A 25,021-nucleotide genomic window follows, 5' to 3' on the forward strand; every position below is an offset into this window, starting at 1 on the left:
TGTCCCCAGCAGAAGGTGCACCTGTGTAATGCTATTTAATCAGCTTCTTGATATGCCACACCTGTCAGGTGGATGAATTTTCTTGGAAAATAAAAAATGCTCACCTAACAGGGATGTAAATTACTTTGTGCACAAAATTTGAGAGAAATGTGCGTATGGAACATTTCTGGGATCTTTTATTTCAGCTCATGAAACATGGCACCAACACTTTAAATGTTACATTTATATTTTTGTTCAGTATATATATATACAGTACCGGTCAAAACTTTGGACACACCTACTCATTCAAGACTATTTTCCACATTGTAGAATAATAGTGAAGACATCAAAACTATGTAATAACACTTATGGAATAATGTAGTAACCCAGAAAGTGTTAAACAAACCAAAATATATTTTATATTTGAGATTCTTCAAAGTAGCCACCCTTTGCCTTGATGACAGCTTTGCACACTCTTGGCATTCTCTCAACCAGCTTCATGAGATAGTCACCTGGAATGCATTTTTAATTAACAGGTGTGCCTTGTTAAAAGTTAATTTGTGGAATTTCTTTCCTTCTTAATGCATTTGAGCATTAGTTGGGTTGTGACAAGGTAGGGGTGGTATACAGAAGATAGCCCTATTTGGTAAAATATTATGGCAAAACCAGCTCAAATAAGCGAAGAGAAACGACAGTCCATCATTACTTTAAGACATTAATGTCAGTCAATACGGAAAATTTCAAGAACTTTGAAAGTTTCTTCAAGTGCAGTGGCAAAAACCATCAAGCACTATGATGAAACTGGCTTTCATGAGGACCGCCACAGGAAAGGAAGACCCAGAGTTACCTCTGCTGCAGAAGATAAGTTCATAAGAGTTACCAGCCTCAGAAATTGCAGCCCAAATAAATGCTTCATAGAGTTCAAGAAGCAGACACATCTCAACATCATGTGAATCAGGCCTTCATGGTCAAATTGCAGCAAAGAAACCACTGCTAAAGGACACCAAAAAGAAAAGACTTGCTTGGGCCAAGAAACACGAGATATGGACATTAGACCGGTGGAAATCTGTCCTTTGGTCTGACGATTCAAATTAGAGAGTTTTGGTTCCAACCACCGTGTCTTTGTGAGACGTAGAGTAGGTGAATGGATGATCTCTGCATGTACGGTTCCCAACGTGAAGCATGGAGGAGAAGGTGTGGGGATGCTTTGCTGGTGACACTGTCAGTGATTTATTTAGAATTCAAGGCACACTTAACCAGCATGGCTACCACAGCATTCTGCAGCAATACGCCATCCTTTCTGGTTTGCGCTTAGTGGGACTATCATTTGTTTTTCAACAGGACAATGACCGAACACACCTTCAGGCTTGTGTAAGGGCTATTTTACCAAGAAGGAGAGTGATGGAGTGCTGCATCAGATGACCTGGCATCCACAATCACCCGACCCCATTCGGCTGCATGGCATGGCCTTCATCAGAGAGTACAAAGAAATTATAATACAATGTCCTCTTTTGAACAGCTTTTTCCAATCAGCCCTGATTTGAAGAGGGAGTGGTTACAGAATGTCGTTTCTCTTCGCTTATTTGAGCTGTTCTTGCCATAATATGGACTTTGTCTTTTAACAAATAGGGCTATCTTCTGTATTCCACCCCTACCTTGTCACAACGCAACACATTAAGAATGAATGAAATTCCACAATTTAACTTTTAACAAGGCACACCTGTTAATTGAAATGCATTCCAGGTGAATACCTCATGAAGCTGGTTGAGAGAATGCCAAGAGTGTGCAAAGCTGTCATAAAGGCAAAGGATGGCTAAATATAAAATATATTTTATTTGTTTAACACTTTTGGTTACTACATGATTCCATATGTATTAGTTCATAGTTTGATGTCTTCAGTATTATTCTACAATGTAGAAAATTGTCTAAATAAAGAAAAACCCTTGAATGAGTAGGTGTGTCCAAACCTTTAACTCATTCCAAGGAGGGCCGAGTATCTGCGGGTTTTCACTCCTCCCTTATAAGTGATGATGAATTAAGGTCACTAATTAGTAAGGAACTCCCCTCACCTGGTTGTCTAGGTCTTCGTTTAAATGAAAAAACAAAAAACAGAAGACAGTAGGCCCTCAATGGAATGAGTTTGACACCCCTGGTTTATAGTGTGGAATCATGTCAGTCAGTGGTCAACATAAACGAATGTTCCACAGTTCCTCAAATTCACTTGAATAGGATTTGTGTTGATTGGCTATGCATGCGTGCGAGCGTGTCTGTCTATGACAGAGACTTGCTTATTTTTTTTGCCTACTCTCATTCGTAGGGGTGCCAAACAACAACAGCTGTCAAGCTATCGGTCAAGGTTCGCCGTAATAAACCGTTTCCTATTAGAGAGAGAGATGACAGATGATCTGTGTGAGACTGTGAATGAGTGTGTGAGAGAGGAGGGGGATGGAGAGGGGGATTTGTTAATGAATGTTAAATCCCTCTGGATTGGAGGGTAGGCAGAATAGGCTATAAACATCGATCTTGTGTATTTACCAAACAAATACACGCACATACCCGTGCGTAAATACGCGGAGACTGGTGCGCATTGGCATGCGGATCGGCTGCTTATTCGAGACTAATGTAGGCTACATCATATTCACCCTGTCAACATGAAATCATGAACTTCACAGCGACTGTGCGTCCCCTTTAAATGGCATGGCAGGTCAGCCAACACACACAGGTATCACACTGGCCAGGGCGTGGCCCCGTATACGACAAGGCGTTTACGCATGCGTGAGCGAGAAAGTGCGTTTTAGGATGATTACTGGGGGCGAGCGAGCGAAAGAGATTATGTGGGCTGTACACAACTGTTGTTTTAATCCGCAGAGCGAAGAGATTTAGCAAAAAAGCACGGGTTTCTCCCCTAGCAGCCATATTGTATGGACATTTGGTGGAAAAAGCAGTAGGAAAAAAACACTTTCTGGAAGACCTTTGCCAAGACTTTGAGAGTTGATTTTAAACTCACTGGCGGTGGGATTCCGTTCAATAGCCAGCAGTCCAGCTGGTTGACGAATTTCACCGATTGGGGATCGTATTTTTTTTTAAATTATAGATTACTATATTTATTTTTTTGCTTGTTTTATTAACAGTCGGCAACATGAAGGACCGATTGGAACAACTCAAAGCTGTAAGTGGGGTCTGAGATCTGTTACACAGAGGCACCTTTCACAGAGCTAGACAGATGTTATTACCTTCTGTGCAGCATGCAAATTACAAATGGTCTATGCAAAAAAACGAGTGTCTACAACTCGACACAACTATGTTTTACCTCATTATTGGTCTTATTTGGTAGTGTACAAACTAGTCACCATCCTATCCGAAGGCCTGTGGTCGACTGACTATTTGATTACAAAATTAGTCGCCTGGATTTACAAATCAAGAAATGGCCTAAATGAGAGGCGATGCAAAGAGAATAGTTTGTTAAGGTTGTATGAACTGGATCAACTTGGATAGGTTTGTGCGGTCTGTCTCTTGGGGACATGTTTGTCTTCTCTGCGGTAGTCAGACAGTGGGGGTTGGGTTTGAGGACAAGGTAACGGGACCACAGGTGTCATACAGTGTGTCCTTGCGCGCTCCGGGGATTGGAGAATGTGGGAGAAAGGTGCAACTGCATCTCGCAATTCGGGGCGTTCTTGCATGTGGGCATTCCTGTACCTGCAGGAACCCCTCTTTATACGTCTATTGGTATATTTTTAAGCTATGACTCCAGTACATAGGCAGGGGCTCTACAGTACAGTAGGTGGTAATGCACGATAATGTTGGATGCCAACTGCCCATAAACTCCACAGAAGAAGAGGTGAAGGCGACAATGGTAACTAACTATAGGTAGTACACACCAGTAGTGACCTTTGCCCCTGCCTGTTGGCCACTATTTTCCCGCAGTTCTGTTAATGATGGTGAGGGCAGGTGTTTGGCGGGAGGGAGCGAAGGACACTGTGTGCTAGTTTAGCCAGCTAGTCCTAAGGAGGTCTCTGGTACACAGAAGGCACAATGCGTGGGTGACACGTGTGCTAGCTAGTGAGCACATGGTGTCGTCCCCACCTCTCGCCTGCTGTGTACCGGAGTAGCTAGCATTTTTCTCCAGTACACAGCAGGCGGGAGGCGGGGGAGACAACGTGTGATAGCCACCTAACTAGCAAGCTAGCACATGGTGTCGCTAACTAGCAAGCTAGCTAGTTAGCACATGGTGTCGCTCCCGCCTGCTGTGCTAGGAGGAGGCGGGGGTGAACGGTACAGTGTCCTTAATCCTGCTTGTTAGGCACTGTTTTCCCACAGTTCTGTTAACAATGGTGAGGGCAGGTGTTACAGGCTGACCACCGCTCGCATCGCAAAATACATTTAGAAATCTATATTCAATTATTGCACTAACACTGCTCGCGTGCGCCAACGAGTGTCTGCGTTGGCAAGGGCTAACATTGAACCCAAACCGGTTGCACACGTCCGCCATCGAGCATAAATGGGCTAAAATAGAAGTCAGTTCTATTTGTGAAGCAGATCGCGCTGCATTGGTTATACCCACGTGGGTGACTGAAAGACGAACGAGGTCGTGGCGGTAATGCACCTAATTTATGAAAGTTGCCAATCGCAATATAAAGTCCAGAGAAGAAAAAGCCTAGAAGGAGGAGAGATGACTAGAAACGATTCGGTTGGCCGTTTTATGTGTGGATTAATTGTCGGAGTAGAGGACCTTGTGCAGTTCAGGTAAAATAACAACTCAATGTTTATATCCCAGGACAAATTAGCTAGCAACAGAAAGCTAGCTAAATAGGACAAATTAGCTAGCAAGCTAGCTAGCTAAATTGTCATAAAGGTTTTATGCCTTTCGACCTGTCCCCAAATTAATGTAATTGGTTCCGAGTTTGTTTTGATATTTTAACCTGCGTGTCGTGATAGCGTTTGGTGTGGGGGGAACAAAAGAAATGTATGCACGATGGTGCACGCGCGCAGCCGGTTTGGGTTCCGTGTTAGGCAGGCAGGAGCGAATGACGCCAGCTAGCAAAGAGGACTCTGATACACGGCAGGCGGTGGTGCTCAAGCAGGAACCAATAGGATGTTCAAGGGGGGATGTGCTGTCAAGTGACCTAGCTGCTTTTAGCAACACAACTATTTACACACTAGCGTTGCTGGCTATTAGCTTGCATAAAAACACAATAGTCCGCTGGAAGCCAGAAGTTAAATCAACTTCAATTTCAACTTATTCTGTCAATTGTCTGTAGGCTTGGTCCTTATGCAGGAGGGCTTTGAGAAAAAAACATCTAATGGAATTAAACAGAATTTCCTAGCAACACTATTTAGATATACTAGCACTGCTTTCAATGGTGTTGGGTTGTACAGTGGGAAGCCAGAAGATAAATGCAATTCCATTTCAACTTATTGTGCCGGTGGGCAGGACTGTTGGTCATTATGACAAGGGGAATTTGAGACGATATCTAAAGGATCGTATTATTAAATTGACTTTCCAAACGTAGGTCTGCCATAAACCTGTTTTCTCTCTGCTTACCTCATTCCAAAATAAAAGTCCTGCACGTGCGCCATATGTGGACAAAAAAAAGAATAACTTTTATTTTGACATGAGGTAAGCAGACAGGAAGTTGGTCTACAACAGACCCATGTTTGGAAAGTCTTTTTAATAATACAATCCTTTAGATATTTTGTCTCAAATTCCCCCTGTTAACTTCTGTTTTCCCACAGACTACCTCAATTAGCCCGACTAACCGGTGCCCGTATACAGCCTCGCAACTGTTATTTTTAACTGTCTTTTTACGGTTGTTTTTTATTTCTTTACTTATCTATTGTTCACCTAATACCTATTTTTTTACTTAACCAACAGTGCCATTTTTAGGGCCTGCAAGTAAGCATTTCACTAAAGTCTACACCTGTTGTATTCGGCGCACATAACAAATAAACTATGATTTGATTGGAGACTGTCTTTGTGCAACCCAATACAATTCAAATCAACGCTAGTATATGTACATCCACCTTCGTTGCTAAAAGCACCTAGGCGGACACGGTTGTAGGCGATTTAATTCCCACATCTATTTATACATCTGTTTCCTGTAAGTAAACTGCAGGTGTAACTGACACCTATACTAATTAACAGTCAGTACCGTAATGCAAGGCCTGTAATGGTGAGATTGTTCTACATCGCCGATCTCTTTCCACTATGTCTTTGGTCTGTCTACTCCTCTCTTGGAGTAGACCTACTAGCCTAGAACCTGTATTGGGTATTTTAAGACATTATCTCTCTCAATAGCTTAGTTTCTAACACAAAATAACCAGGATGTTCTGTCCTGTTGAAGAATGTAAGGTTCCACTTTGGGTGAGGCGTCAGGATCTGTTACCATGGTCACCCCTTACTGTTGGCCAAATATTTGCCATGTATAGTTTACCAATGCCCCGGAGCAGCAATTGACAATCTCGCAGGTACAATGGGTTTCTACCGGGAAGGGAAGTAAAGTCAAAATGGTGTGGCAGCTTGTTTAGGGATTTGTTTTTATGGGACGGCTATTTACATAAAACAAGACTGTTGCGGCAATAGTAGACCTCTGCATGGTCTTCTATCTCTGCTGTTTTCCTTAATGTTAACTTGGTGGGGCTATATTGTTGTTCATGCTTGGTGCATAATCAGGCCATCTGACTGGTGCAGTAGACAGGAGAACAGACTACAACAGGAAACAGAGGATAATGTCTCTGGAGTCTGGACACCATATTATATTCAGTCTGGTCTCTGTAGTAACTCGAGCTAGATCTCTCCATAGGTTGGCTTTTTTTGTACAGCATTCTGTACTGAACTGTAAAGACCAGAGAGGTTTCAGACACGCATCCCTTGGGTAGTAGTAGGTTGTCTCCCATAGTATTGGGGAAATCCATTTGAATTCAATCACTTTTTGAAAGCATCCCTTTTAATCTAAACAACTTTCCATACATGTTTGGCCATTGAAGAAGCGGTCAGAAAGTGGACTTTCTGACCGCTTCAGGAGATAAAGGTGCTCAAAGCTGACCCATTTTGCATACCCCAACACCATGAGACATCCATGTCTTCATCACTGGAAAATATAAACTAGAGTTTTTATTTGATAACGTCTTGATTATTTAACATTTATAAAAATGGACTTAAAAAAAAATCTTTAACATCAATTATCTAAAAATGGCCTCCTCCTGCCTCATGTCAACAGTACAGGCTGTTGGGGGAATGTTTTCTTGGCACACGTTAGCTCCAATAATACCAATTGAGCAACGTTTGAATGCCACACCTTGTAGAATCCATGCCCCGAAGAGTTCAGGCTGTTCTGGAGACAAAGGTACTAGATGGGTGTACCTAATAAACAGTCCCCTGAGTGTATGTTGTAGCTTAGACATCATCTGAGGTTTTTGTGTTGTGCCCGCAGTCGGTTGAGACGCATGCTCTTGAATACAGGGTGGGTGTTATTTCAATCATAGAAATAGACACTGAACAAAAATATAAACGCAACATGCAATCATTTCTTAGATTTGACTGAGTTACAGTTCATATAAGGAAATCAGTCAATTGAAATATTCATTAGGTCCTAATCTATCGATTTCATATGACTGGGAATACAGATATGCATCAGTTGGTCACAGGTACCTTTTTTAAAATAAAAATGTAAGGGCCTGGATCAGAAAACTAGTCAGTATCTGGTGTGACCACCATTTGCCTCATGCAGCGATGTCATTCACATAGAGTTGATCAGGGTGATGATTGTAGAATGTTGTTCCACTCTTCTTCAATGGCTGTGCGAAGTTGCTGGATATTGGGGGGGAACTGGAACACGCTGTCGTACAAGTCAATCCGGAGCACCCCAAACATTCTCAATGGGTGACATGTCTGAGTATGCAAGCCATGGAAGAACTGGGACATTTTTAAGCTTCCTTGTGACATGGGGCTGTGCATGATCATGCTGAAACATGAGGTGATGGTGGCGGATGAATGGCACGACAATGGTCCTCAGGATCTTGCCACGGTATCTCTGTGCATTCAAATTGCCATCGATAAAATGCAATTGTCTTTGTCTGTAGCTTACGCATGCACATACTATAACCCCACTGCCACCGTGGGGCACTCTCTTCACAACGTTGACATCAGCCAATCCGTTCGCCCACACAACGCCACACACGCTGTCCTACATCTGCCCGGCACAGTTGAAACCAGGATTCATCTGTGAGGAGCACACTTCTCCAGTGTGCCAGTGGCCATTGAAGGTGACCATTTGCCCACTGAAGTCGGTTACAATGCCAAACTACAGTCAGGTCAATACCCTGGTGAGCACGCAGATGATATTCCCTGAGATGTTTTTGACAGTTTGCAGAAATTTTTGGGTTGTGCAAACCCACAGTTTCATCAGCTGCCTGGGTGGCTGGTCTCAGACCATACTGCAGGTGAAGACTGATGTGGAGGTCCTGGGCTGGCGTGGTTACACATGGTCTGCGGTTGTGAGGCCAGTTGGACGTACTGCCAAATTCTCTAAAACAACGTTGGAAGCAGCTTATGGTAGAGAAATTAACATTAAATTCCCTTGTAACGGGTCTAGTGGACATTCCTGCATGCTCCCTCATTCCTGCATGCTCCCTCAACTTGAGACATCTGTGGCATTGTGTTGTGACAAAACTGCACATTTTAGTGGCCTTTTAAAGTCCCCAGCGCAAGGTGCACCTGTGTAATGATCATGCTGTTTAATCAGCTTGTTGATATGCCACACCTGTCAGGTGGATGGATTATCTTGACAAAGGAGAAATGCTCACTAACAGGGATGGAAACAAATTTGTGCATCAAATTTGAGAGAACATTTGTGCATATGGAACATTTCTGGGATCTTTTATTTCAGCTAAGGAAACATGGGACCAACACTTTACATATTTCTATGATTTCAATAGGTTTCCTATGGAGGATTGACAGTATAATTTAAAACAGATATTCCCATTCAAGTCAACATTGTTCTGATGTGTGTACCCTCCAACCATATTTGTGATACCATTTGAAAGTTGAAACGTCAATTTTAATACATTTATCTGCCAAAACATGACACGCACCCTTAGGCGACATGTATACCATTTATACTGTGTTACCGCACAGGAAGGAGGCTGCTGAGGGGAGAACGGCTCAAAATAATGGCCGAAATGTAGTGAATGGAATGTCACCAAACACATGGAAACCATGTGTTTGATGTATTTGATAACATTCCACCTATTACTCTCCAGCCATTACCATGAACCCATCATCCCCAATTAAGGTACCACCAACCTCCTGTGGTATGCCGGGGTATTTTGAAAATACTGACGGGAGGTGTTTGTGGGTAAGTTCTACGCCACTACTTATAACTAACGGCAAGTTAAGTATAACTATAAGAAATCTAAGATGTGTCAAATAAATCATATCTAGCTCAGGGCTCCAGCTATGCATTTGGTTTGCTAACTTGCTATCTAAGGGACTAGAAGTCAAGATCAAGCTTTTGGGTTACAGCAGAGACATTGAATTGCCTCCTGGATCAAGATCCCTGTTGCCTAAATTGTTTTGTACATATAACATAAAATATGTGTGTGTATGTATATATACTGCTCAAAAAAATAAAGGGAACACTTAAACAACACATCCTAGATCTGAATGAAATAAATAATCTTATGAAATACTTCTTTCTTTACATAGTTGAATGTGCTGACAACAAAATCACACAAAAAGAATCAATGGAAATCTAATTTATCAACCCATGGAGGTCTGGATTTGGAGTCACACTCCAAATTAAAGTGGAAAACCACACTACAGGCTGACCCAACTTTGATGTAATGTCCTTAAAACAAGTCAAAATGAGGCTCAGTAGTGTGTGTGGCCTCCACGTGCCTGTATGACCTCCCTACAACGCCTGGGCATGCTCCTGATGAGGTGGCGGATGGTCTCCTGAGGGATCTCCTCCCAGACCTGGACTAAAGCATCCGCCAACTCCTGGACAGTCTGTGGTGCAACGTGGCATTGGTGGATGGAGCGAGACATGATGTCCCAGATGTGCTCAATTGGATTCAGGTCTGGGGAACGGGCGGGCCAGTCCATAGCATCAATACCTTCCTCTTGCAGGAACTGCTGACACACTCCAGCCACATGAGGTCTAGCATTGTCTTGCATTAGGAGGAACCCAGGGCCAACCGCACCAGCATATGGTCTCACAAGGGGTCTGAGGATCTCATCTCGGTACCTAATGGCAGTCAGGCTACCTCTGGCGAGCACATGGAGGGCTGTGCGGCCCCCCCAAAGAAATGCCACCCCACACCATGACTGACCCACCGCCAAACCGGTCATGCTGGAGGATGTTGCAGGCAGCAGAATGTTCTCCACGGCATCTCCAGACTCTGTCACGTCTGTCACGTGCTCAGTGTGAACCTGCTTTCATCTGTGAAGAGCACAGGGCGCCAGTGGCGAATTTGCCAATCTTGGTGTTCTCTGGCAAATGCCAAACGTCCTGCACGGTGTTGGGCTGTAAGCACAACCCCCACCTGTGGACGTCGGGCCCTCATACCACCCTCATGGAGTCTGTTTCTGACCGTTTGAGCAGACACATGCACATTTGTGGCCTGCTGAAGGTCATTTTGCAGGGCTCTGGCAGTGCTCCTCCTTGCACAAAGGCGGAGGTAGCGGTCCTGCTGCTGGGTTGTTGCCCTCCTACGGCCTCCTCCACGTCTCCTGATGTACTGGCCTGTCTCCTGGTAGCGCCTCCATGTTCTGGACACTACGCTGACAGACACCGCAAACCTTCTTGCCACAGCTCGCATTGATGTGCCATCCTGGATGAGCTGCACTACCTGAGCCACTTGTGTGGGTTGTAGACTCCGTCTCATGCTACCACTAGAGTGAAAGCACCGCCAGCATTCAAAAGTGACCAAAACATCAACCAGGAAGCATAGGAACTGAGAAGTGGTCTGTGGTCCCCACCTGCAGAACCACTCCTTTATTGGGGGTGTCTTGCTAATTGCCTATAATTTCCACCTGTTGTCTATTCCATTTGCACAACAGCATGTGAAATTTATTGTCAATCAGTGTTGCTTCCTAAGTGGACAGTTTGATTTCACAGAAGTGTGATTGACTTGGAGTTACATTGTGTTGTTTAAGTGTTCCCTTTATTTTTTTGAGCAGTGTATAATAATGTATTTTAGTAGTGCCCCTTGTGTGGTACAGTAACTGTATACAAATCTGTCTCCCACATTTTTTTGGATATCGCCCACCCCTACCTATCATGTCTGTATTCAAGACCATGTTGTGTCTCAGCTGATGGCAGGCACAACACGCACCTCGACATGATGTAAAATAAGGTCTAAGCTATGAAAATGATATCAACATTACGCGTTTTTAAATAATTGACGTTTAAGGTTAAAAAAAAAAGAATATATTATACTTTTTTTTTTAATTCCTGAAATTATAAAATAGTTTGATAACCCTGTTTCTAAGCTTTTAAATATCTCAACCGTTTGTCTTTCCCAATGATAAAGACATGGATGTCTCATGGTGAGGTATGAAAACTTTGAGCACTTTTAACTCTTGAATATTAAAGTTTTATTTACAGATTTACTGCAAGATGTGAATTGCTATGCCACAATGTTTGTTCTTCAAATTATGTGTTTTATTCAAACTGAAAAATGAAGTAAATAGCCCAAATTCTCATTTTTTTCTTTTTTTTTTCTTCAGGTTTTTGCTCTCAAAATTATTGTTTTTATTAAATAGAAAATCCTATTTTTTTTTTTCTAGGTCCACAATGCTTAAACCACATCAGGAGACCACTTTTGATGTCTGGGAAAAATCTGAGATTTTGTGCACACCTAGCAAGGGGCTTCTCTTTAGCTGTGTTTTTGTATCATACATTGCAAATCAAATACCCACTGGATTGATGAATAATCGTCATATCATTCTGCCAGGTAAACAGGCTACTTTGTCGTTAACATGCTGGTTTTTGGGAATGCCTTTCCATCTACCAGAAGAATAAGCATCATCGCTAACGGCCACACAAAGTGCTAGACGTGTGCACCACACACACATACAGATGGGTATTCTCATTGCCTCTTCAGAAAGTTGCTGGAATATGATAAACATGGGCAAATTCGTTCGTTTAAAAAAATATATATTTAGTTGATTCCCCACTAAGGTCAATGCATTTCTGAATATTGTTGAGTTCTGTTTTAATGCCTGGATTCCTTGAGGGCCCTGATTTTCATATTTGGACCAGAATGAGGCTCTCCTCTACCTATTCTTCCTGCAGTGATTATTCACCATCTTCATCAAATGTTTTCATAATTTATCTGCAGGTAATCGCTAAAAAATGTGGGAGCCAAATGAACAGCTCTCTCACCAATTTAGTGACTTTGGTGACATTCTATTCACTACATTTGGCCCATTATTAGGAGCCGTTCGCTCCTCAGCAGCCTCCTGTGTGGTAATATGGTATAAAAGGTATGTCACCTAAGGGTGGGTGTCATGTTTTGGCAGATAAATGTACAGTGCCTTGCAAAAGTATTCATCCCCTTGGTGTTTTCCTATTTTGTTGCATTACAACTTGTAATTTTAAATTGATTTATTTAGATTTCATGTAATGGACATACACAAAATAGTCCAAATTGTTGACGTGAAATGGAAAAAAATGACGTTTAAAAAAATAAATAAGGTTTTAAAAGTAAAACGGAAAAGTGGTGCGTGCATGTGTACTCACCACCTTTGCTATAAAACCCCTAAATAAGATCAACGTTCAAATGGTATCACAAAGATAGTTGGAGGTCCACATTTCAGAACAATGTTGACTTGAATGGGAATATCTGTTTTAAATTATACTGTCAATCCTCCATAGGAAACCTATTGAAAACATAGAACTATAGGGTTAGACAACCCTATATGCTCTGCAGCAGAGGTAACTCTGGGTCATCCATTCCTGTGGTGGTCCTCGAGAGCCAATTTCATCATAGCACCTGATGGTTCTTGCGACTGCACTTGAAACTTTCAAAGTTCTTGAAATGTACCGCATTGACTGACCATCATGTCTTAAAGTAGTGGACTGTAATTTCTCTTTGTTTATTTGAGCTGTTCTTGTCATAATATGAACTTGGTCTTTTACCAAATAGGGCTATCTTCTGTATACCACCCCTACCTTGTCACAACACAACAGATTGGCTCAAACGCATGAAGGAAAGAAATTCCCCAAATTAACTTTGAAGAAGGCACACCTGTTAATTGAAATGCATTCCAGGTGACTACCTTATGAAGCTGGTTGAGAGAATGCCAAGAGTGAGCAAAGCTGTCAAGGCAAACGGTGGCTACTTTGAACAATCTCAAATATGAAATATATTTAAAATTGTGTAACACTTTTTTTGGGTTACTACACTACATGTTATTTCATAGTTTTGATGTCTTCGCTATTATTCTACAATGTAGAAAATAGTAAAAATAAAGAAACCCTTGAATGAGTAGGTGTCCAAACTTTTGATTGGTACTGTATGTCTCGAGTTGCATATTCAGAATCCTCTCAAGGGCACGTGGAGTCATAAATCACAAGATGAGTTAGCTCCATTTGTGAGCCTGGTTGAGAAGGTCCTATAACCGACAGATGACTAAAGAGAGATTGAGACACCTGGTCACCGAGTGGTCTCCGTGTTAAATTGACACACTTCATCACAACCCCCTCTCTTTCACACATTTTATTCCCCCTCTTGTTTTTGCTGAATGAGAGACTGAGTGAGTACACAGGAAGGAAAAGAGCGCCTAGACTTATCTCACTACCGCAGCATTACCACTGTAAGAGCGTGAGACTATTTGTGTGTCTGTGTCCAACCTAGGCATGTGAGTGTCCATAAGTATGTCTTTACATGTATGGAGCTTTTGCTAGTGTAAATCATGAGTTTATACCCCCCCTTTTTCTCATGTTAAAAATTATCCTGGTAAATTTAATCCCCTACCAAAAATCCTTATCTTGGAAGCGCTCTCCTTTCCAGTTTTATGATTTAAAAAGTACTGTATTTGGTGTGTCCAACCTGTATGCAGTGTGACTGACGGGAATCAGCTGACTCCGAGACCTTGAACTCAGCTGATGCATTTGTGGAATGAGTGAGCAAGGGGGAGGGAGGGACTGGAGATGAGGAGAAAAACAAGAGGTGGCACATCTTTGTCTTGACTTTGATCTGGCTTTTTGACAAGGAACGTATAGCACTCAGACTTTGGACTCTCGTCATACAGTAGCACTCTAAGACAAACACGGACGTTCACTCTGACAGTTTAGCTGTTAGCTGAGGGGGAAAAAAAGACAACATGCAGAGAGGTGTAGACCGAATTTTGCAATGGCAAAGTTGACTTTTTTCAAAGGAGACTTGAGTCAAATTTGAAGTAAATTGTAATACAGACCTTCCAGGCTACAGGTAGCTAATCATGTCAAAATGAAAAGGCTAATAGCACCAGAAGCTAAACATGCTGGTGTTATAGCCCTAGTGGCTAGCAGTGGCTGAAAGCATGGTGGCTAAAGAGCAAATGCCTAAAAAGCATGTTGGATTAAAGGCAAAGGCCTATAGAGCAAAAGCTAATGGCAAGTGATGCTTCCTGAATCACAAGACTATATAGTCATTCTGAATTACATTTACATGCATCAAAACATGTTGGTTGACATGAAACGGATAACCCCTTTAAATGAACAATGAGAACACTGAGTGGACTTCAGACTAATGCTACTTGGTAATAATATCCGGTACAGAGTAGTGTTGCACGGTGTACTGGTACCACGGTACCAAAACGTCTCATACGATACTACCAACATCAGTTAAAAAATATATATAATTTTAGCCGTGATGGCGAGCGGGGATCCAGACCCTGATGAGTCTACTGTTCTGTTAGATTTGTACATTTGTTACATTGGAGCAGCGAGTAATGTTGATACATTTCATGGCCTGTTGTAATCGAGATCACAGAATGGAGCAGGCATGCTCACAACAGTACCTGCAAAACACCAGTCTCAACGTCAACAGTGAAGAGGCGACTCCGGGATGCTGGCCTTCTAGGCAGAGTTCCTCTGTCCAGAGTCTGTGTTCTTTTGCCCATCTTAATCTCTTATTTTTATTGGCCACTCTGAGATATGGCTTTTTCTTTGCAACTGCCTAGAAGGCCAGCTTCCCGGAGTCGCCTCTTCACTGTTGACGTTGAGACTGGCGTTTTGCGGGTAATATTTAATGAAGCTGCCATTTGACGACTTGTGAGTCGTCTGTTTCTCAAACTAGACACTAATGTACTTGTTCTCTTACTCAGTTGTGTACCGGGGCCCCCCACTCCTCTTTCTATTCTGGTTAGAGACAGTTTGCGCTGTTCTGTGAAGGGAGTAGTACACAGCGTTGTATGAGATCTTCAGTTTCTTGGCAACTTGTCGCATGGAATAGCCTTCATTACTAAGAACAAAAATAGACTGACGAGTTTCAGAATAAAGGTATTTGTTTCTGGCCATTTTGAGCCTGTAATCGAACCCACAAATGCTGATTCTCCAGATACTCAACTAGTCTAAAGAAGGCCAGTTTTATTGCTTCTTTAATCAGGACAACAGTTTTCAGCTGTGCTAACATAATTGCAAAAGGGTTTTCTAATGATCAATTAGCCTTTTAAAATGATAAATTTGGATTAGTAACACAACGTGCCATTAGAACACAGGAGTGATGGTTGCTGATAATGGGCCTCTGTAGATATTCCATAAAAAATCTGCCTTTTCCAGCTACAAGTCATTTACAACATTAACAATGTCTACACTGTATTTCTGATCAATTTGATGGTATTTTAATTGACAAATGTGGTTTTCTTTCAAAAACAAAGACATTTCTAAGTGACCCCAAACTTTTGAGTGATGTATGTATGTATGTATGTATGTATGTATGTATGTATGTATGTATGTACAAAACACCTTCCTAATATTGAATTGCACCCCCTTTTGCCCTCAGAACAGCCTCAATTCGTTGGGGCATGGACTGTACAAGGTGTCGAAAGCGTTCCACAGGGACGCTGGCCCGTGTTGACTCCAATGCTTCCCACTTTTATGTCAAGTTGACTGGATGACCCTTTGGGTGGTGGGCCATTCTTGATAGACACAGGGAATTGTTGAGCGTTCAAAGAAACAGCAGTGTTGCAGATCTTGACACACTCAAACCAGTACTCCTGGCACCTACTACCATACCCTGTTCAAAGGCACTTAAATATTATGTCTTGCCCCCCCCCCCCACCCCCCCTTCAGGTCAGCTGACGATACAGACATGGTGGTGTTATGTATGTTTTACTCGTTTATCTGATGTTTGTTCATGCAGGAGAGGTCAGCTAAAAACTGGTTCTGTTTCCTCCTCAGCCCTCCTCGCCCTTCTCAGTGTCGGTATCGCCAAGCCTTGTGGTCTCTGTACTTAGGCTGCTGTACGTTCTCTATTTACAGTTATGACGTCAGTGTGCATATGCGGTTGATCCACTGTGTTTGAATACAGTACGTAATCTACTCATGCTGCCTTCTGCTTTTCCTCATAGACATGCGACAATGACGATGAGGAAGTGGAAATTGCAATTGACAATGCAGCTTTTATGGATGAGTTCTTTTCTCAGGTGAGTGTGTTTTTGCAAGTGTGTGTGTGTGTGTGTGTGTGTGTGTGTGTGTGTGTGTGTAAAACTGTATTTTTTTTCACTCTGTTTCAGATCGAGGACATCAGGAACAGTATTGATAAGATTGATGAGAATGTCTCTGAAGTCAAGAAGCTCTACTCAGTCATACTGTCTGCCCCCACATCAGACCAGAGTAAAACATACTGCCTCTGCAACTCTCTATGCCCCCCCCATCTTTTCTATCTGTTATTGTCAGTGTGTCTGTTTTCATTTGTGTTTTTTCCTCCAGAAACGCAGGATGACTTGGAGGCTGTCACCAACGACATCAAGAAGATGGCTAACAACGCCCGCAACAAACTCAAAAGTAAGACCCTCACACATAATACGACACACAGACTAAATGCTGATTGGTTAATTCGGGTATGGGTGAATACTGATTGGTGAATCATGTTGATTGGTTCTCAGCCATCGAGAGGAATCTGGAGTCTGAGGAAGAGGAGAGGATTTCAGCCGACATGCGGATACGCAAATCACAGGTCAGCTTCCGAAAGTTCTCCCCTAACCCTTTACGTAACCCTGTGCCTAACCGTCAATGTTACCGTAGAACTGAATAACTATTGGATTGTTATAGCTTGTGGCCCTGTCTGTTTCATGTCCTCCCAGCATGCAGTGCTGTCCAGGAAGTTTGTGGACGTGATGACCAAGTACAACGAGGCACAGCTGGACTTCAGGGAGAGGAGTAAAGGACGCATCCAGAGACAGCTAGAGATCAGTGAGTTACCCACAGTCTTACACACTGTTTTATATGCACACAACTGGACCATAACCTCATGTATGTACTAAAATTATCCTCTGTTTCTCAGCTGGCAAAGCTACGACAGACGAGGAGCTTGAAGAGATGTTAGAGGGTGGAAACTCGGCCGTTTTCACTTCAGGGGTAAGAAATTGTGTGTGTGTGTGTGCGCGCGCGCGCGTGCCCGCGCGTGCGAGTACTAACGGTCTCCTCTCTTTAGATCATGGACTCTGGGATCTCGAAGCAGGCTCTCAGTGAGATCGAGGCGCGACACAAAGACATTGTGCGTCTGGAGAGCAGCATCAAAGAGCTACATGACATGTTCGTAGACATCGCCATGCTAGTGGAGAGCCAGGTACACTCCTCCTGTCTCAGCCATCTATTCAGTCATCCATCCATCATTATTTCAGATCTCTACCCTACATTTTAACCCTACTGTGTCTAACGTTGTTTCTCTCCTGCTCGCTCCCTCTTTCTGTCTGCCTCCGTCTGTCAACCGTTCTGTTTTTCCCTTCTCTTTCCCAGGAACCTCTCCCTTTCTCCTGGTCGTTCTCTGTTCCTTCCCCCGCTTCTTCTGCGCTACTTTCCTTTCTCCATGTTTTGGGGACAGAGTTCCCCTTGTGTCTGTGTCCATCTCTCTCCCTCCCATAACTCATTCATCTTCAGTACGAGTCTCCATTCTTAGTAAGAGTCACATTTGACATAGCCACATTGGAATCGACACAACCCCATACTGTATAGTCACCACAGCTACATCTAATCTATGTAACCACATGTATCTTGTTGGTTATCCTATGCTGTCTGAGGGGAAGTCGTGTGCAAGGTAAGCATCTTACCACTTCCTAACATATTCCTCTTTGTGATGTCGTGTTTGTGTCTGATCCTCTCTGTTACCATGGGGAGTCGAATAGATAGTCCTCCTTTCTTATTGTTTCTTTTTTCTACGTCTGTATACTCACTGTGTGTGTTGGTCTGTTTTCAGGGTGACATTGTAAACAATATAGAAGCTCAAGTTTGTAAAGCGCAGGACCACATAGCAGTGGCTAAGACTGAGACCAAAAAAGCCATCAGGTACCAGAGCAAAGCACGCAAGGTACTGCACTCCATCCAACACCCTGATATTAATCAAGTAAACCCATCTACTAACTACCTTAACCTAAATCTACTGCGGTACCTGTCCCTGTTTCTAGGAAGCTTCTTTACGGTATGCAGCAATTTGTGAAGCACATCAACATTTTCACACACCTTCACATTAATAAACCACATACACTCTAAGGACCGTATACACTCCCCTCACGCACACACCACCGTAAAACAATCTACGTTTGTCGTCTTTTCTCTGCACCCGTCTCTCTCTGTCACTTCCTCTGCATATCTCTTTCCTGCAATATCCTGCCCTCTGCCAGGGCGGAATGATTGAAAGGATTGAGAGCAACATGGACCAATCGGTGGGCTTCGTGGAGCGGGCGGTAGCTGACACTAAGAAAGCCGCCAAGTTTCAGCAGGAGGCCCGTCGTGTGAGTGGCTTTAGAAAGGCCCAAGTCCCACCCCCTGGCCTCTCCTCCTGCTCCGTTGACCAGCCTGGCACCCTGGTACCCAACGATCCCCATCCCAAACCTTGAACCCTCCTTCTCCAGATCTGGACCAATACCCCTCAACAGAGGACACACACACCTCTTTCTCCTCCTCTCTCTTCATTTTCCGCTTTATTTAACTAGTTAAGTCAGTTAAGAACAAATTCTTATTTACAATGACGGCCTACCCCGGCCAAACCCTAACGATGCTGGGCCAATTGTGCGCCGACCTATGGGACTCCCAATCACGGCCGGTTGTGTGATACAGCCTGGAATCGAGCCAGGGTCTGTAGTGATGCTTCTAGCACTGAGATGTGGTGCCTCAAACTGCTGCGCCACTTGGGGGCCCTTGATTTGGTGGTTGACTGTAGATGTGCGTGATTTATGGTCACTTTATGTAACATTTTGCTCTGAGTCATGCATGCATGTATGTTTTAGGATGTTTAAAAATGTTTAAAGAGGTGTTTGTTGTTGCTTTGTCCTTTAAATTGTTATTAAGGTTGTTGCCCACAATAAATGGTCTTCATAGCAGACACTTAATTGTTCCCCACAGAAAACGGTGATAATAGTGGCAGTTCTGATTATCGTGCTTGCCATAGTGGCTCTGATTATTGGGTTGTCGGTGGGATTGAAGAAATGAGACGTGTGCGAATAAGAGTTGTGTAAAGGGTGAGTAAAGTTGGAGGAACTCTGGAGTGTTGTAGTGGGATCTGGAACTTTGGCCACGTTTTACATTTTCCTTGCCCTCGGCTGTGTGTGTGTGTGTGTTAAGGTGGTAAAATGTGTATGTGTTCATGCTCCTTGGTCTGTTTATGGGGTGCGTTTGTACTATCTCTGGGTACTGCATGTCTTATCAGGAGTTCCTGCTAAGCATACCACAAGTGCACTTGTTGCCTATGGTAAGGGTTGGGTCCATAGAAATTACATTATTGAGCTCTATGGCCTGGTCACTGATTGGCACTGTGTGTGTCCGTCTCGATGGTGTCTTTGGGCTGTGTGGGATTGTATATGTGGGTTTCAGTTTCTCATTGGGGTTTTTGGGCTGTGTAGTCCTGTTTGACTATAAAAGTGATGATGATTCACTGTGTTATGATGGGCGGGATCTTCATTTGCTGTCAATCACTGACTCGTATCGGACAATAAAAGCTCTGCATACTCTGCATCAAAGAGCCTCCATTGGTCAGAATGACCTGATGATGGCTGACAGTGCATGATATTCCCGCCCAGCATGTTAAGAGCTTCATTTCCCTCAGTACCTCTGTCTAACACCATCTCATTTGTTACCGTAAATACTGATGTATTTGTTCTCCCCTTTTTTTCCCCTCTGCCTCTGTAGAAGACAATCATTATAGCAGTGGTCTGTGCTGTGCTCGCTGTCCTCATCCTCGCCATCATCCTATCACAGACAGTGGGGTAATAGAGGGACCACGCCCCCTAACCTCACCCTCTTCATTCATCTTCATCATCACCCAATCTTACCCTCCTCCAGCTGTGAAGCCAAAGAGGGGGATGAAGACTCAACCTATCCCTCCCCTTTCCCTTGGACACCCCCCCCCCCTCTCTTACTGTAACTATAGAAAAAGGCCCAGCCAGTGGGACGTCCTAGTTGGAGCAGGCTGGTGTCCCCCTTGAGGTGGCTGAGAGGATGAGCATCAGGTGGGAGAGAAACAAGGGGACCAAAGCTGAGACTGGTTATTAGCCCCTGATAAAGCTAAACAAAAAAAAGGGAATCTGAAGAAGTGGAGATCTTCACCCTCACACACAACTAAATGGACGCCATGCAACATTTCATTGAAGTTCTCTGAACTGCCTTCTATTTTTCCAATAATGTCAATCATTTGATTGATCTTGATCCAAACTTATGGGAATCTGACACTCCTTTCCCCATTGCAAAAACCTCCATCCACTTAATGTACCCCCGCCACCACCCTTGCCTTGTTGTCTTGCCATTTATGAACCTCCAAGCTGAAAAGTAGCCTCCTCCAGCTCACAGAGGAATGGTGCATTGTTTAACTCACCTATGATTCTTGTGTTAAGGAGAGACACGAGTGGATTTCACTTCAGTCTATGTGAAAGCAATGACTCTGTGCATGTTTGATGCCACTTGAATAGTTAAAAAAAAATCCTAAAGCACACCTTACCTCTGAGCGTTTGGGAGAGATCTTCGTATAACATCTGATTTGCTTCTTATGCCTTCCTTTACAGTCTGTCCAATCAAATTCATTTCATGCACCCCACACCTCAGATGCGGTAGCCAATGACGAGGCTCTAAATGGGACATTGAGGGTCTGGAAATTTCAAGCTGAACATTTGAAGATCGTTTTTTTAATTGTATTTTTAAATGTAATCTTCACTGTAGTATTATGATGGATTCCAGAGATTTTAATGAAGGAATAAAATATTTAGATTTGTAATGGTTTGGTTGTGACTGCTTTGTTTTCCTATGTTTTGTGATTCATGCTGCTGAAATTTGCACTGTGCAAGACTGAGTTAGCAGACATGGCACGTCTGAGTGAGTCAATGTGGGTTAGTTTGGCTTGTGTGAGTGAATCTTGTTTGACTTTAAGTGCATGTGTTTCTCTGAAGAAATGTGTATTTATGGTGATAGGTAATTATCAATCTGCTGTATTGTAATACAGCAAGTGGCTGTATTAGGCTGCAATGGCTGCACCTAGAGCAGGGATCTTAAACTAGAATTAGCTGTGGGCTGTTTTTCTTGAGTGGATGGTCAGGGAGCAGTAACATAATTATTAATCATTTGTAGACTGCAAATTGAACGCAAGAAGCCCAAACACGTTTTTTTTCTCTGAATATGGGGGGCCAAATAAAATCACCCACAGGCCAAATTTGGCCAGGGGGCTGCTAGTTGGGGAACCCTGACCTAGAGTCTGGGTTAAAGCTACTGTGAAGCCAAGAGCAGGCGTGTGTGTGTGTGTGTCTCTCTCTCTCTCTCTCTCAAAAACAGGCCATACTGACCCAGACACACCCTCTCCCCTGTTAACATGGTCCTTTCGTCCATCCTATGGGATGGCTGAAAAATGGGTTACTGTCCTTCCATTGGAGTTGTGATGAGATGTTTACAGTCCTATCTACCTTGTTTTGCAGAGTAATGTATATTACTGATGATTTAAAATTTCAGTCAAAAGTTTTACAACACCTACTCATTCAAGGGTTTTACTTTATTTTTACTATTTTCTACATTGTAGAATAATAGTGAAGACAACATGTATTAACTAAAGAAGTGTTAAACAAATCAAAATATATTTGAGAATCTAATAGCCACCCTTTGCCTTGATGACAGCTTTGCACACTCTTGGCATTCTCTCAACCAGCTTCACCTGGAATGCTTTTCCAACAGTCTTGAAGGAGTTCCCACATATGCTGAGCACTTGTTGGCTGCTTTTCCTTCACTCTGTGGTCAGACTCATCCCAAACCATCTAAATTGGGTTGAGGTTGGGTGATTGTGGAGGTCTGGTCATCTGATACAGCACTCCATTACTCTCCTTGGTAAAATATACCTTACACAGCCTGGAGGTGTGTTGGGTCATTGTCCTGTTGAAAAACAAATTCTAGTCCCACTAAGACCAAACCAGATGGAATGGCATATTGCTGCAGAATGCTGTGGTAGCCATGCTGGTTAAGTGTCCCTTGAATTAGAAATAAATCGCAGACTGTGTCACCAGCAAAGCACCCCCACACCATAACACCACCTCCATGCCTAACGGTGGGAAATACACATGCGGAGAGCATCCGTTCACCCACACTGCATCTCACAAAGACACGGCGGTTGGAGCCAAAAATCTCAAATTTGGACTCCAGACCAAAGGACAAATTTCCACTGGTCTAATGTCCATTGCTCGTGTTTCTTGGCCCAAGCAAGTCTCTTATTATTTGTGTCCTTTAGTAGTGGTTTCTTTGCAGCAATTTGACCATGAGGGCCTGATTCACAGTCTCCTCTGAACAGTTGATGTTGATGTGTGTCTGTTACTTGAACTCTGAAGCATTTATTTGGGCTGCAATTTCTGAGGCTGGTAACTCTAATGAACTTATCCATGCAGCAGAGGTAACTCTGGGTCTTCCATTCCTGTGGCGGTCCTCATGAGAGCCAGTTTCATCATAGTGCTTGGTGGTTTTTGCAACTGCACTTGAAGAAACTTTCAAAGTTGTTAATGTTCCGCATTGACTGACCTTCATGTGTTAGTAATGATGGACTGTTGTTTCTCTTTGCTTATTTGAGCTTTTCTTGCCATAATATGGTATTTTACCTAATATGGCTACCTTCTGTATACCCTCTACCTTGTCGCAACACAACTGATTGGCTCAAATGCATTAAGGAAAGAAATTCCACAAATTAACTTAAGAAGGCACACCTGTTAATTGAAATGCATTCCAGGTGACTACCTCATGAAGCTGGTTGAGAGAATGCCAAGAGTGTGCAAAGCTGTCATCAAGGGAAAGTGTGGCTATTTGAAGAATCTCAAATATAAAATATATTTGTTTAACACTTTTTTTTGGTTACTACATGATTCCATATGTGTTATTTCACAGTTTTGATGTCTTCCCTATTATTCTACAATGTAGAAAATAGTAAAAAAATAAAGAAAAGCCCTTCAATAAGTAGGTGTTCTCAAACTTTTGACCGGTAGTGTATACTGTAGGTTGTATTTAACGAATCAGTTAAATACTTTAAGCGTTTTTGATTAAGTCCAATAGGGACCAGCAATCCGTTCTGTTATATTTTAACTGTGCTATGATGGGTTCCTATCCTCTTTTTTTTCCCCCTTCCATTTCTCACTTCTTTTGCTCTGCTGTTCTTTTGAATCTGCAGAAGAAGATGATGATCACATTGTGCTGTGCCATTATCGGGATCGTTGGGTTTTCCTATTTGTATAGTTTCTTCTCATAGAGGTTTACAACAGGTAAAGGACACACACACAGGTTATCCATCTAGCGCCATTTAGATTATGGGCCACATGACTATCAATGGAAAACTGTCTGTTTCCTCTCATTTTTTCATTATATTTTTCCTTTCCCTTGCTTTCAGATGAACAGAAGAATGTCCTGTGTTTCCCATAGAACCTTTTTGACGGGTGTCCGTTTATTCCTTACTACTCGAATCGAAAAATAAATGTAAAAATAACCTTTGACGACTTAACTCAGCCTCCCATGCTCCCTGACCTGGTTCTCTCAGTCCTCTTGCTGTAGGAAAATGTCATTGTTTTTTAAATGTGTATTTATTTAGCTCACTGCATCAATTTCTCATTCAGATGACTTATGTGATATTCCATCCTAGGACTGTAATGAAAATCCCGTAGACCTATGAACTGAGATTGGCGCCCCTGGCGATGACAGTAGGACGTTGTAGGAGTATCATCTGTATGCAAAATACGTTGGGAGTATATTTGGTTAAAGGTATCAATGATGCAATTAAAGGTATCAATGAAATATGTGCATAATAAAATACGGATTATATATTTTAGCACAAAATTCCAAGTTATAAATACACTCATGGTCAAAATCCTTAATTTCCCCAGGCATGTCTTTTATTGAATGTGTATTTGTTTCGTAAGGTTGTATATATGTGGTTGTCAGGCATACAATGTTGTTTCACTGTATGCTGTGTCATGTATTGTGCTGAATTGTTAGTGATGGTATTTTCGGTGATGAGCGGTTTCAGTCATTCAGTGTGGTTGTGGGTCAGCCTAGTAAAACCTGTTACGTAATAAAATATTGTGTGCATAGTATTAGTGCGCCTCTTGTCTTTGATTCTCTCTTTGTTCTCATCTGAAATAATATGGATTTCTTTTCCGTTGGCAGGTGCTATTCAGACGAGTTGAATGGAACGAGTTGAACGGGACAACTATTGTCCCCTTGTCCTTTAATCAATCGGTCTTTACTGGGAGTCTTCAGTCTCACTATAGTCAGAGTCCGATATGATTGGTTTATGTACGTAAATTGTTCCCTATACTGGTCTGATGATAGGCGCTCTTGTTGACCCAATTTGGTCACTCCAGCGAATAGATGTTTTGCCTACGTCAGTGGTC

The 25,021-nt window shown here is 42.7% G+C and overlaps 1 protein-coding gene across 7 annotated transcripts; it reads left to right on the forward strand.

Annotated features, from left to right (window-relative positions):
- The first annotated feature begins 2,761 nt into the window (after positions 1-2,761).
- stx3b (syntaxin 3b) lies at positions 2,762-24,721 on the forward strand. 7 transcript variants are annotated; one of them, XM_045718098.1, is made up of 11 exons: positions 2,762-3,148; positions 16,538-16,612; positions 16,703-16,802; positions 16,899-16,973; positions 17,075-17,145; positions 17,273-17,381; positions 17,473-17,546; positions 17,623-17,757; positions 18,809-18,919; positions 23,806-23,896; positions 24,022-24,721. In XM_045718098.1, exons 1-10 carry the CDS (start codon positions 3,119-3,121, stop codon positions 23,881-23,883), a joined length of 858 nt encoding a protein of 285 aa, XP_045574054.1. In that variant the 5' UTR covers positions 2,762-3,118; the 3' UTR covers positions 23,884-23,896; positions 24,022-24,721. The 7 variants fall into 7 exon arrangements, 6 of the variants coding, with proteins under 6 accessions (XP_045574054.1, XP_014055039.2, XP_045574053.1 ...); XM_045718095.1 differs by lacking the exons at positions 18,809-18,919; positions 23,806-23,896; positions 24,022-24,721 and adding exons at positions 18,385-18,495; positions 19,530-19,645; positions 20,313-21,390 and having other exon boundaries at positions 2,765-3,148; XM_045718099.1 differs by lacking the exons at positions 2,762-3,148; positions 18,809-18,919; positions 23,806-23,896; positions 24,022-24,721 and adding exons at positions 16,376-16,429; positions 18,385-18,495; positions 19,530-19,645; positions 20,313-21,390.
- The last annotated feature ends 300 nt before the right edge of the window (positions 24,722-25,021 follow it).

The sequence above is a fragment of the Salmo salar genome, chromosome ssa05, assembly GCF_905237065.1.
Source record: "Salmo salar chromosome ssa05, Ssal_v3.1, whole genome shotgun sequence".
Taxonomy (NCBI): domain Eukaryota; kingdom Metazoa; phylum Chordata; class Actinopteri; order Salmoniformes; family Salmonidae; genus Salmo; species Salmo salar.

Coding starts and splice junctions, on each gene's coding strand:
- stx3b (XM_045718095.1), top strand. CDS start 3,119: ATGAAGGACCGATTGGAACAACTCAAAGCT. Junction 16,613..16,702: donor TGGATGAGTTCTTTTCTCAG/GTGAGTGTGTTT, acceptor ACTCTGTTTCAG/ATCGAGGACATCAGGAACAG. Junction 18,496..19,529: donor ACCAGAGCAAAGCACGCAAG/GTACTGCACTCC, acceptor TGTTCCCCACAG/AAAACGGTGATAATAGTGGC.